At 49.3% G+C, this 13,654-nt stretch overlaps 1 protein-coding gene and 2 non-coding genes across 3 annotated transcripts in view; 1 reads left to right on the top strand and 2 right to left on the bottom strand.

The window, feature by feature from the left end:
- Positions 1-4,540, bottom strand: part of MPZL1 (myelin protein zero like 1) — a 42,264-nt gene extending 37,724 nt beyond the window's left edge. The window contains exon 1 of the mRNA XM_066261064.1: positions 4,305-4,540. Within this exon, the coding sequence (XP_066117161.1) occupies positions 4,305-4,395 (91 nt within the window). The 5' untranslated portion in view covers positions 4,396-4,540. The remainder of the gene's footprint in view (positions 1-4,304) is intronic.
- Positions 4,541-10,667: 6,127 nt separating this feature from the next.
- TRNAP-AGG (transfer RNA proline (anticodon AGG)) lies at positions 10,668-10,739 on the top strand. Its single transcript has one exon. It is a non-coding gene; the product is annotated as a tRNA-Pro (tRNA).
- Positions 10,740-11,397: 658 nt separating this feature from the next.
- On the bottom strand, positions 11,398-11,469 carry TRNAP-CGG (transfer RNA proline (anticodon CGG)). Its single transcript has one exon. It is a non-coding gene; the product is annotated as a tRNA-Pro (tRNA).
- Between the last annotated feature and the right edge of the window lie 2,185 nt (positions 11,470-13,654).

The raw sequence follows: 13,654 nt of genomic DNA, 5'->3' as shown, positions 1-13,654 counted from the left end.
CTTAAGACTTTGTAAAAACACAAATTTGCATTTTATGTATTTTTCACATATTTCTCTCACTTTAATGTCTGTCTTTCTTACTTTGGGAGTAACTGAGCCTCGTGAATATCCTGGAGAGAAGGTAAAAACAAGTGGTAGAATATTGTTTTAAAATTCTAAGTCTTTGTTTTAGTTTCCCAACAATATTGTAACTAAGAGGCTGAGCGATTGGTAATGAGATTTGTGACCTTCCAACTGCAGGGGCCGTATCTCAAGTTTAAATTTTGTTAACAGGCATCAAAAAACCCAGATAAGTCCTACTGATAAAAGCAGGCACTACAACAAACATGATAAAACAATTTCTCTATGTAATAACTAGTGATTCCAAAGTCATGGTGTTTAACATAGTCAAAGAATGTTAGTTAGTTCATCCTGTACATTCCTGAAGAAATAAGAAACGGGACTTAAAGAGTGAAAATAATCAGATAAAGCATGAAATCACACTTGGGAAAAATATTCCCTCTTGCCATAAACACGTATCGGGTGCTGACAATGTGCCAGGCTAAATCCTACCTACGTATTGCAGACTTCTAACAAACTGTTATTAAGACATGCCTACGCCTCGCTGCCATTTAACCAGTGCTTATTAGCATCTATCAGAGCCGTGATGCAAAGCACTAAGGGATACCTCTATGAACAGTGTGTCTGTCCTGGATTCTAATGGAGGGGGAAAAAAAGAAGAAAAATCAAATAGTCAGAAATTAGAATAAGGCAGTAAAGGGCCAGGAAATGGTAACAGGGGACCTGTCTGCCTACGGTGGTTGGAGATGGCCCTTCTGAGAAAGGGGCATTTGTGCTAAGTATGGAAAGGAGACGGCTCTGGGCAGTTCTGGGGAAAGAACATACCAACGGCAAAGGACCGGAGGTGGAAAAGAGTCAAAGAGCAGAAAGCTGGCAGGAAGCGGGCATGGGGCACCCACCGCAAAGTCAGAGACAAAGGCAGAAACAGGATCACACAGCCCGCGGCAGCCGTGCCGTGCCATGCAGAGAAGCTGGGATGGCAGAACCTCCCAGTGCAATGGGAAACCACTAAGGACTTTAAACAAGAAGGCGACATAATCTCATGTGCATTTGAAAAAAATCATTCCTGTAGTAATGTGAAGAATGGATTCAAAAGAGGCAAGAGGGGGAACTTGGGACATGGGTAACACAGGCAAAAACAGTGGTGATTTTGACTAAAATGCCTGGAGTGGACCACTGGCAACCAGGCGGATGGTGCTGCCATTTTACTGCAGATTGCTGAGTTGATTCCTCCTGTCCTGTGCTCATTCCTACCCAAGGGTTCCCAAAGACATTCTCCCGCCAAATCAAGTGAGTCCTTATTGTATCCAGTCTCCCTTCATCTGACACCATTAACCACGTCCTCTTCCCTAAAACTCCATTCTTGTCTGCTTTCCAAGACACCACGCTCTCCTGGCTTTTCCCTTAGCCACCACGCCTCCTGTTTCAGGCTCCTTACTCCTTGGCCCTCTGCGCTTTCCTTCAATACACTCGGTGATCTCATCCCAGCAACCCGTAGTCGGTCCACATAAAGGCTCCTTCCTATACCTGTATTTCCAACCAGAACATTCCCCTCACCTCCAGCCATCTACCCAACTGTTTTTTGCCCATTTCTATTGGGATGTCTCCGTGGTATCTTCAATTCCACATATCCGAAAGTAACTTCATCTTCTTCCACCAACAGTTCTATGCCCTCATCCCCTATTCTTCCTTTGAGAAAAGCCCCACTTTCCAAGAAATATGCCCAGCTTCCCAAACTCAAAACCTCAGGATTATCTTACACTCCCTCTTCCAAGCCCACAATCAAATCCATTTTCAAGCCCTATCAAATTTACTTTCCGACTGTTTCATGAGGATGTCCTCCCCCTCTTACAAGGCTGCTTTCATGCAGGTCTTTATCCTCTTCTGGATTGTTACAATTGCCCTCCAGTGAGCCTCTTACCACTCTAACCCAGCTCCTCCATCTTAATAGACACAGAAATCTTTTCTGGGCCTTCCTACAGCCTTCAGGGTAATTCCAGCCTCAGGAATGGCAAACAAGGACCTTTGTGAGTTAGTGCCTCTGGCTGGCTCCTGTGGCCTCAACTCCCACCATCTCTTACACACACCTCCTCCCACCACAGCGACATACCAACAGGTTCATTGATGACTCCGTATACACTGTTTCCTCCCCCAGTGCCCAAAGCTTCTGCATTGGTTTCCCCAGTGGCTTGAACTTTGGCCTGAGAAGATGACCCTTCTTCGTGCCCTAACAGCACACCATTATCAAAAGACTTCTTATCATACTTCTCCCACTGAAGAATAAATTATGTGAGGGCAGGAATACCTCCTTCCTGGAATACCTCTGGTGCTCACTATTTAAAAGGTGTTCAATGAATGTTTGTTGAATAACTAACTGTACCTGGATCAAACTCAAGGTTTCCCAGAAAACAAGAACTGTTATATACAGTAACAGTAACCACAGTTAGGGGAAAAAACGGCTTGGCAAGAAGAAACACTCAGTCTTTTTCTAAAATGAACTGGTAACACCAGCAGCTGACTCTTACATACCAGCATTCCTGCCTCATTACTGAAGAGACAGGTATTTCCAAGGTGTATGTTACTATTATTCTGATGACCTTTTCATATTAACATCTGTTAAGGTTTAGTTTTTCGTATTGCCACTTTTTAACACTCTGAGTTCAATTAGGACAACCCGACTGCCTTGTCCTCAGTAGCAACTTCTGACTGCTCCTGCACAATAATTCTGTCTGCAGCCCACAAGATTTCTGATACACCTTAGATTCAGGTTATTTCCTACTTGTTCTCTTAAAACACAAATATTACCACCATCACCAGCAACCTCCCCCACCCTTGCCCCAATCCCAAGCATGCACACTTTTAACTTTTTTTCTCAGAAGAGATGTTTATGCAGAATAGATTGCATCTTATCTATATAAAGTATATTTTCATGTCAACCTCCAAAGGGTGAGGGAACTTTTACAGTTATATTTTTATGGCTCCTGGAATCATTGGTTTAATTATTTATTTCTCCTGGTTCCAAAGATTACATTAAGGATTTTTCCATGAAAGAGTTTACTGTATTTATTTTTTAAATAAGAGAGACAAGTAGGAAGGGGGGGGGGAGAGAGATGAGAAGCATCAACTCACAGTTGTTTCACTTTAGTTGTTCATTGATTGCTTCTCAGGCTGCCTTGGGTGGGGGAGGGCGGGAGCTGAGTCCATAAAAGAAATGAATGACTAGACTCCTGAAAGAAATGGACTACACTTGTCTTCAGTGACTGTGATGCAAATGATACTTTTGCAAAAAAAAAAAAAAAAAAAAAAAAAAGAAAGGAAAAACTCTACAAGTGTCTTAGGAGTTGGCCCTCTCATTACTCAACCATATTCTGAGACAGCAACAAGTTACCGCACTCTGCTGTAACAACACGAAAACGTCCTATGGCAGGGGCACTTCAGTTGTCCACAAAACGGCTCAACCAATTCAATAAATCGAGCCTGAGGTTCACCTTAAGTTTGACCCATGACATTGGGCAAGAAAAAAAAAAGCGATTTTTTAAAACAAAGATTTTTAAATATCTTATGTCTTGTCAAACTGGGGTGACTGTGTCTGGAATCACTACGGATTGGACCAAATGCTTTTCAGCCAGGTCATTGTAGTGACATTCCCAGGTCTCTGCATCCTAACCCTGAACAATGTGAACCCCCCCCCACCCCCCCACCCCACCCCCCGATGCTCTGCAGACTCCAGCGATGAAACACAGAAGACTGTGGGGCTCTTCCATCCCAGAGGCTTAAAAATATGGATTGGAGAGCACTGGGAATGGAACTTCCAAGGCAAAACAAAACAGTCGCTGAACGCATGGAAACGAACCAACAAAGGCTTCAGCGATGGAAAACCTGCCACCTCCCAAAGGTGCAGAACGCAGAAGCCGTGTTCCTGACAGGGATCCCGGGCGGGCCTAGGCGCTCCGGGCCACCGCGCGGGGAGCACTGCGGGTACCGCGCGAACGCAGAGCAGGGCCACTCCTCCACGGCCCCCGAGACCCAGCAGGTAGGGCTCCGCGCCTCTCCCATGCGGGGATTCCGGAAAGAGCAGGGAGAGATGCCGCGCTCCCAGCCGGCTGGGTCCACCGCGCCGTGCGCGCAGGCCGCGCCCGGTCCCGGCCTCGGCGCCGGCGCGCAAGGCCCGGATCCCCGCGAGGGGCGAGCGCAGCCCGGAGCCCCTGCTGCCCCAGAGCCCCGCCCGGCTCGGCCTCACTCACACAGCCCGAGCGCCGCCGCCAGCACCGGCCACAGCCAGCGCCCGCGCTCCGCGGCCGCAATCACTGCTCCGGCTCCGGCGGGCGCGGCCATCGTCCTCCGCTACCGCCCCGCCGCCGCACGTCGGGCCCCGGCCCCACTGTGATCTGCTCGGCTCCCGGTAGGGGTTCCGGGAAGGGACTCCGCCTCGCCTCCGCCTCGCCCAGTGGCACCTCCGCGCCGCGCCCCCGCTCCCGGCCCCGCCGCCGCCTCCAGCTCTCGGCTCGGTCCCGCCCAGCCGTTCTCTCATTGGCCGGTTCTGCGCCCCTTGGAGGAAGGTATTGGAAGGTGATGATTGTCCATCACCTCTCCAGTCAGGCGAGGCCACGCCCCTTGAGATCCCACCCAGGCTGCCACCCGGGCGCTGGAGGCTAGGACCCCGGCTGCACAGCTGCCGCCCAGCCCTCTGCTTGCGTGGCTGTCCGCCTATCTGTCCCCGCCGCCCGGCTGCCTGCCAGTGTTCCCTCCGCCTCTCTTAGGGTTCCATCCCGCAGATCCCTCCATTGTCTCTCCTCGTCCCGGATCTTTGCCCGGGTCTCTTGCTTCTCCTACCTCCTGTCAGCTCTTCTCGGTTTCTGGGAGCCTCATCTAAAGAAACAGCAGTTTATTCACAAAAACAATAAGGGGTACGATGGGAAGAGACTTCTGCTTTAACACATCTCCCCTTTGCCCAGCTCTTACACATCTCGCCTTTGCCCGGTACCCAAGGCCTGTCCTTTGCGTGAACTGGGTAACTTACGTGTTGCAGTTTGAGAATTCTGCTAGTTTAAGAAGTCTCCATCTTGCCTGAATCTCCTCTTAGGAAATCCCTTTTCGGCTTAATTAAGGGATGGAAACTGGAAACTCCTACTACCTGGAACACGAAGGTGCTTTTTAATTGGTTTGCTTTTGCAAATAAACCGTCCCTCCAGTTATCAATAAAAACCGGATCCGGGAAGTTCCTTACCCTGACGCTGAAATGCCTCGGCTGACCCTGCACAGCACCTTGGCCCAGAGCAGTGTCGCCACTTACTGGTGGCCCAATAAATTCTGAAAAGTGTTTCGCAGGATCCTTATGAGACTAGTTTACAAAAGGGAAAGCCGGAGGGATAGGAGGAGGAGGTAGATGAGAGTGTGAAATCCAGGTAGGAGGTGGATAGAGCGAGGGAAGGAAGCAAGTTTGAAACCATTGATAAGGCTGAAAAGGGGAACACTATGGTGAGAGAACTCAGATACCAACTCTCATTTCAGGGTTCTGTCTAGACTCAGTCTTATGAATGCCCTTCCTGAGGTTTTTGCTGTTTTAACCTACTAGCTTTGTAGAACAGCAAACTCAAAATACAGCCATTCACTGCTGAATGCCGGGCGGAGGGAGGGGGGTGGGGGCGGAGAAGGAGAAGTACTTTCTGAGAAATGCGTCCTTTGGCGATTTCATGGTGTGGGAACACCATCGAGGGCACTTGTGCACACCTGGATGGTACAGCCCAGGACACACCCAGGCTACTGCTGCTGGGCTATACAAGCCTGCACAGCACGTCACTGTACCAAACACCACGAGAGTAAGCAATGCAACCAGGAGAAAGTGATGCAACAAGAGACTCAGAGGAAAACTCGATATGTCTTGGGACTGCTGCAGGGGCAAGCCGCACACTGTGTCACAGCAAACTGCCCTGTTTTTATAAGTAGAAAACGTACACTCTAAAACAAGGGTCCCCAAACTACTGCAGCTCCCTGAGGCTATTTATCCCGTCCTGGCTGCACTTCCGGAAGGGGCACCTCTTTCATTGGTGGTCAGTGAGAGGAGCATAGTTCCCATTGAAATACTGGTCAGTTTGTTGATTTAAATTTACTTGTTCTTTATTTTAAATATTGTATTTGTTCCCGTTTTGTTTTTTTACTTTAAAATAAGATGTGTGCAGTGTGCATAGGGATTTGTTCATAGTTTTTTTTTTATAGTCTGGCCCTCCAACCGTCTGAGGGACAGTGAACTGGCCCCTTGTGTAAAAAGTTTGAGGACCCCTGCTCTAAAATGACAATAAAAAGTACAGTAAATACATAAAATCAGTAACATAGTTATTTATTATCAAGTATCATGTACTATATACATAATTGTATACAGTATACGACACTTAAACATCTTTTAAATTCATTCATAGATTTTAGAGAAGGGAGAAAAACATAAACTTGTTGCTCAATCTATTCATGCTGTCATCAGTTGGTTCTTATACGCACCCTGACCAGGGATCAAACCCACAAGCTTAGCAACATTGCTTCAACCAGCGGAGCTACCCAACCAGGATTACACTTTTATAGGCAGGGCAGCTGGTAGGCTTGCACGCACCCAGACCGCCACAAACATGTGTGTGTGGGGGGGCACATTGCTTTACGACATCACTGCGGCTACGTCGTGACGTCACGCATGCTTCCCACGGCAGCTGCAACGGCAGAGCAGCTATGACATCACTAGGCAGTAGGAACAGAATCTGACAGAGGACCCGGCCTTTCTGTGTTGGATCACTGACTGAAAGGCTGTTGTGGGCACATGACTGCACCCTGCTGGGTGAGTAGCCCCCCGAGTTCTTTATTAATTCCGTTGTTGGAATTTGGGAAGGTTCTGTTTTGTTGGGTTGGACTGGGTCATTAGAGAGAGAAAACGGAAAAAGCCCGACAGAGACATTTTGCGCTCTTTCTCTCGGCAAGAACCTTCTGGTGTTTCTCTGGAATGTTATGAGTTGTTGGAAAGGCTACAAGCGCATTAAGTAAAGTAACTACTAAGTGCGGTGGGTGTTGGACACCCAGAAGTGACTCTTCTTAATAGCACAGGGGCCACCAGTGCCGACAAGCGAGGGCTGGACTAAACGTGCAAAGTGCTTGAGGACAAGGGCAACTAAAGGAGACTCCAAGGCCGGCAGGGACAGTGGTTCTCAGAGACACGTGTAATGTGGGAAGCTTCGCCTCTGCCTGGGCTGCACCTGGACACCCATCCTGCCTCTTCTGAGAATGGCTGGCCCGGGATGGGTCAGGAAAGATGCACCAAGGAAGTAGCCTAGGGTGGAAGGGGGGTGGATTTTAGAATATGAAGACCGGTTCTCCAGAGAGAAACAGGAGAAGCCAACTTGGAAGCGGGAAAGCGGTATCAAATAGGCCCAGGACACAGTGTGGTTTGGCACTGCCAAGCACTGAGGGGATAAGGGGGAAGGGAGAGGAGCGGGCTGTGGTCAGAGGGCCTTGGGCAGTCCTCATTCCGTACAAGGTGGGGAGTGATGGAAGGGGGGCCATGTGCAGAGTCCAGGCAATAGGTATTGTCAGCGGGGGAGGAGAGAAAGACAATCCCGGAGAAGCATTTCAGAAAGAGAACAGCAGAACCGCGCATATGTGGAGTGGTGAGTTTCATTAAGAGAAAAGCTGTGACCTCCACTTTCTAGCCTAAGTGGAGGATGATGCTTCCAGTTCTCAGAGACTAAGATCCCAGGTGGACCTGGCCTGTGAGGAAAGCTAATGACCTGGACCATGGGTATAGCATATGGGGCTTAGAGGCCACCCAGATGGTCCACCAGAAGGCAGTGAGACAGCCATCTGGCGCAGTGGGAGGGTGAACGGGCCACCTGAACAAAGTGCTTCCACAATAAACCATATCAGACCATCGGTAAGTAGTAAATAGCTGTTGAATGAATAAGTGAATGTTCATTGAATTAGTCTAGAGAGGTTACAAAGAGAAAATACCATGTAAGGTTATTTTCACAGTTGTCCTTGTACTGTGATTTTTGATCTGTGGAGATAGTAAATGGAAGAACCCTCCTTGAATTCCAATCTTGCTACTAACCTGAGGATCTCATTCAGCAAACCTCCTCCTCCCTCCTGGAAACTTCTCTTTCTAGCTCAAGCGATACAATAGAATCAATGGAAGACTTCCAAACAAGTCAGAAAGGTCCTTTCCAAAGGGCTGCTGCCTCTGAAAGGAATGGGCTTCTTGGGGAAGAGCCCCCCTCCCCCACTAGAATCAATGATAAGGAAAGTCACATGCAGAGGCCTTCAGATACCAGGGCACAGGCCCATGGGCCTCGCTGAGTTCCTGTTCCCTACAGTGCACAATAAATGGACTAATAAGAGGGAGTCTACCATGGGAACCCCTCGGGACTTGATGTCTTCTCTTAATAGAGATGAGATAAGGGATACTCAGGATCCTCCAGTGTTGACAAATATACATGAGCAGAATTTTCTAGAGCTGGGAATTAGTGGGAAACAGTAGGAAAAGGGTGACAGGCACCAAAAATTCCAACAGATCATTGTGATGGTGGGAGAATTCTCTCCAACCCCTGTTTTCACGGGCATTCCCTCCTTCCTGGTATTCTAAGATCTGTTGCCAGAGGACAGTTGGAATGCTGTCATCTGTGGGTGGTGATAACCAGAGGTTCCTGGAACACTGAGCTGAACATCAGATAGGGTGAAAGGTGAATCCCAGGCCACGCAGAGAATGATTTTACCTGAAGTGAAATCAGGTTCGTTGACATTTCTAAGGAAAGAACATCTTAATCCAGGAAAAGGGTTGCATTTTTACTAGAAAAAAAACTGTTTTGTTTATTTTTTATTTTTTGAAAATCTGAAAGAGCTCTATTGTCTCTGTTGTCACTGGGCACAGAGGCACCAAACTTGGATAACAAGAGTAATTGTGGTCCTTGAGAGGTGTTGTTATAAAAGACACATCACCAGGCCTCTTCATTCACTGTGACTGGGGTAAAGTGTCTCTGGAGATCCCCTATCTTCTGTGCCCTGCGGCCATCCATATCTCACATTCCTTCACCAGGAAAGGATGTATCCCTGCAGAGGGTCACAGGCATTCCTCTTTGCAGGAGAGACGCTTCCCCACTGTGAGTTCCTTTGGCAGTGGGTATCTTGAGTTTTGTTACTGTCAGTCTGCCTTCATTGTTGTGAAGGGCAAATGGGATACTCTAGTCTAGTAGAGCCCTCAGAGGAAAAGACAAACTCTTTTTCAGTCACTAGAGAGAAGTAGGAGTAAGGAAAAACAAACAAAAAAGCAAAACAAAACTTGAAAATAACTAGTAAATTCAAGTGGGAAAGGGGGAGAGTCCTTTTAATAACTGCAGAGACAGAGATTTTCAGAAGTCTGAAGTAGTTACATTATTTTACTTCACAAGTTACCTTTTCTAGTCCCTCATTCTGGGGGAATATAAATGTCTCAAGTGTTCAGGGCACATTTTTATTTTCCAGGTCAGTTTGATGAATAAACTGCCCTGGTATCTAGAATGAATTAACATTTTAAAGTGTATTCTTACCCTCTTTGCCTTGAGCTCTGAGAAGAACTAAAGACTAAGAAGGTCTAAAGGACAATTTCAAATAAAACAAGGGCAGGTCTTCATGTTAGAGCTCCACAACTATGATTTACTGGTGTCAAAACATAGGAAGAGAGTTGATAATTCAGTGTCTGGCATGTAGTGCTTCTAAATGTTTGTTGAATGAATGAGCTTATTGGATGAATGAACGGTATATGAAATAAAATAAATGAATAGGTCTATTTAAGATAGTCACCCTAGTGACAATTCACAATGACTGATGGTCCAAGTACCAAAATTTGGTTTGTTAAGGAATTTGGGTCATTCAGCGATTACTCATTCTTGACTAGCATAAGCCTTGATAATATTTAAATTTTTTTTAAAATATAGTAAATAAGGCATGCCTTAAAGATATTGGGACAATTGGGCACCAATTATGACCAGTTATAAAATTAGTTGCCAGTTATACAGTAGAATTCAGTGTTGGTGTTGGTGTGTCTTCCAGCAAGTTATGATTAAAGGAGTTTTAATGTGTTAAAGGATCTTTTCCTGGGAAGGCAGGAGTTTGGGATTTATACAAAAGGAAAGGGGCTGTCCAGCCAAAGAGAACAGTTTGAGTCAAGACACAGAGAAGGAAATTTGTAAGGCTGGAAAGGCGGTGCTTTGAATGCAAAGGTAGGGGCAAGAAACGGACAATTTTACTGTTGTTGGGAAGTGCAACAAACAACCAGAGCTCAGTAAGGGCTGGAGTCTGGAATGGGACTGCCACAGGGACATTTCCACACACTCCTTGCAATTTATTAGCCATGAATCTAAACAGAACTATAGTTTTCGAGGTGAGGTAAAGATCACATTGGTAATGACACCGTTGTTTTCTTTTGTGTCACTGGTTTACAAGGATCAAAAGAGAAAAGTAAGAAAAAAGAAAAGTAACTATAGAACGGAACATTACAAATAGCTGAAGGAAATGAGCACAATTATACAAATAACCACTTGGGGGCGCGGGACTAAGTAGGTTCACTTTCCTTTGTCATGGCTGTAACGTTATAGCACGGTGGCTCGTTGGTCTAGGGGTATGATTCTCGCTTAGGGTGCGAGAGGTCCCGGGTTCAAATCCCGGACGAGCCCACTTTTTCTTCAGTGAATTAAACAGTTTAGAGTACATTAATTTTGGAATAGGTTCGACAAATGTAATATGTGTTGTTGCAAAAACACTAAATCGAGATTTTGTGTTTGCTCTCTGAATCGAAAGCACCCGTGACGTTTCAATACCACGAAAAGATGTAACGTGACAACGTAGAGAAGCGTGCTGGCAATGTAGCCCTCTGCAGACGCGATCCCCACCCGGGCCGGTTCCGGAGTGGAGCGCGTGTGCAGCGGACGCCAAGTTCCGCGCTGGGTCGCCCGCAAGCGGGGTGCGCTTTCCGCAGGTCCCCGCCAGGAACGTCCTCCACCCGCCGGGCTGGGCGTCGGCTGGAGGAGCTCGGCTCGCCGTCCCCCGGGTTCCCCTGCTGCAGTTGGGAGGTGCTGGGTGGGCCTGGGTTCCTCACGAGGCGTCTGTTTTAAAGCAATTGTCATGCCTCACTCTCGGACGCACGGTCACCGTATATTGTACGAATCGATCTCCTTTGATTGATGCCTTGCTTCTCAAAATCAAGACGATCAGCGTTTGAGCTCCAGGCCGGAGTAGTTGAATTTAAACCATTAAGTGGGCCGAGTCGGGGAGGAAAAAACTGTTTTTTAGTTTCAGTTTCAGAGTGAAAGGGAGAGGAAAAAGAAAGAGCTTGGGCTCGTCCGGGATTTGAACCCGGGACCTCTCGCACCCGAAGCGAGAATCATACCCCTAGACCAACGAGCCGCTCTCGGCAAAGACGCTCCCGGCGCCTCCCTTCAGCCTTGTCCTGCCTCTCGCCTTCCTTCGATCCGGACTTCGGCAGGCGACCCTCCCGGACAGTTCGCTCCCCGGGTCTCGGGTGGGTGCTGAGCCATTCCCGCCGCGCGGAGCAGGGGCCACGGGAGCGCGCGCTTCGCCGAGCCGGGCGGCTTGTCGCACCAGCTCCCGGGGCCCCGCGCCACTCGACACCGTCCGGAAAACCGCCTGCCGGGAGCCCGGGGTCTCCCTGCCTTTCCACCTCCCCGGCAGCCGCGCGCCGGGACCCCGAGCTAGGAGGGTGCAGGCAGGGCCTCTCCGACGCCCCGGGACGCCGCCGAACGCCCGCCGCCAGCTTTCGTTCTTTGTGGGGAGCACCCAGCACTCTCCGCTGGGACCCTGCTTAGTGCGCCTGATCTGTACCCCGCTCCCCACCCTGCTCCCCACCCTCCTCTCATCCCCCTAGCGCGCCCCCGGACGTGCGGCCGGTGCCCACCCCACTCTGCGCCCCCAGGCGGCGCCCGCGGGTGGGCGGGTCTGGAAAAGCCCATGGGGAGAGCCGGCCAGAGAAGGACACGCCTTATCCCGGCTAGGAAAAGGGTAGAGAGAGGCGATCTCAAAGGAGAGAGTATTAAAGCCAGTTTTCCCCTAACGTGCAACACGGATCCCTGTCCTCGTTTAAGAGCTTTGCACGCAGGGAACTCACTAGACTTGCCCAACAATCTGCCCTTAGGTATCCTCGTTTTGCAATGAGGAGATCCAGGCGCAGAGACGTTAAGTATATAGCTCACTAAGGCCCCATGGCAAGAAGTGGTGGCACCGGTTTAGGAACACCCGCGGTCTTGAAAGGCGGGCCGAATAGGGTGGAGGAGGGAGCAGAGTGGGGCGCCTTGCTGGCCTGAAGGACCGGAGGAACCGCGGCAGTGGGCGGGACCTTCGCCCTGGCTCCTCCCGCCGCACAGAGCCCACCTGAAGGCCCGCGGCCTCGCAGCCCCGCGGAGCAGCAGCGCAGGCTCTCCCCAGTGCACGGTTCCCAGCCCGGGCTCCCCCATAGCCTTGTCTGCTTCAACTCCTGCGTTCCTCCTTCTTCCCCAGGCCCCCATCTCCCTCCTAGCGGTTGTGATCGGATGGCGGAGGCCTCATTGCTGAAGCCCCTTTCCGTCCTTGGCTACCTTTAATTCGGGGTCAAGGGAATCCGGACCTGGCATCCTGCTCAGACTGTTCTCTGTGGCCCAGGTGGTGCTTTTGCCTTCTCACTTTTGGAGAGGTCTCGCTTGTCTAGGCTTCTTTGCTCTTCCTCTCCTCCCTTCCTTCCTCCCCATTGCAGATGGACTAGGGCTGCCAGTCAGGGATAGAACGTCGGGACCAAAGCTCATGACCTTGGGGAGTGAGAGACAGGGAAAGAAATGAAAATGCCTGGAAACAAAGAGCGGATGCTGAGAAAACTTTGCCATACCCCATTCTGGCCCTGTGGCCTCTCAGGGCCTGCTGTTCCCTGGAATAGGAGAACTTGCCTGGAGTGGGCAGCTCCAGCCCTCAGTTTGCTTTGATCCGAGGGACATAAAACTGTATTGATGTCCCCTCCTTCTTGTAAAACTTGTGCTGATGCCCCCCTCCTTCTTGTCTGAGACCACTTTTCTCCCTTCTGCTGAGCTAGGGTTTGAGAGCCAGGTATTGCTTTTAGCTCACTTTTTTGTAGCTTGAAGGTGGGTTCAGGAGTGACATCCGGGAAGGAGGAGCTCTCATCAGAGCAGGTCCTGAGCAGTCTGAGTTTTGCCTGCCCTGCGAGACTATGGCTTCGCCGGTACTCCCTGCTGGGACTCGCTGCCGGGCCTGAGCTGCGTCCTGCTCTTGGGGGTGCTGGGGGACATCCCCTCCACTCAATGCCTGTGTTATGAGACATAGCAAGGCTGGGGACCTCTCCTCCCTTTGCCAGGGTCTACTCGCAAGGATTTTTGTTACTGGTTGTTTTTGAATTTCCTACACCCGCATTCCTATTGTAAGGATTTCAGACTACTCCATCAAGACACGATAGCATAATTGCCTTAATTATTCTTCTACTGTTTGATAAAGGAGCGGTGTCCAACATTTCATTGGTATAGATATTGTTTGGATGACCCAGCAGCGTGTATGCTTCCCCGTGTTTTACACAGTTTCCCTAGGGCACGCTCCC

The sequence above is a fragment of the Saccopteryx bilineata genome, chromosome 2 (genome assembly GCF_036850765.1).
Source record: "Saccopteryx bilineata isolate mSacBil1 chromosome 2, mSacBil1_pri_phased_curated, whole genome shotgun sequence".
Taxonomy (NCBI): domain Eukaryota; kingdom Metazoa; phylum Chordata; class Mammalia; order Chiroptera; family Emballonuridae; genus Saccopteryx; species Saccopteryx bilineata.
Note: the sequence above shows the minus strand (reverse complement) of the source record. Positions and strands in the feature narration are given on the sequence as shown.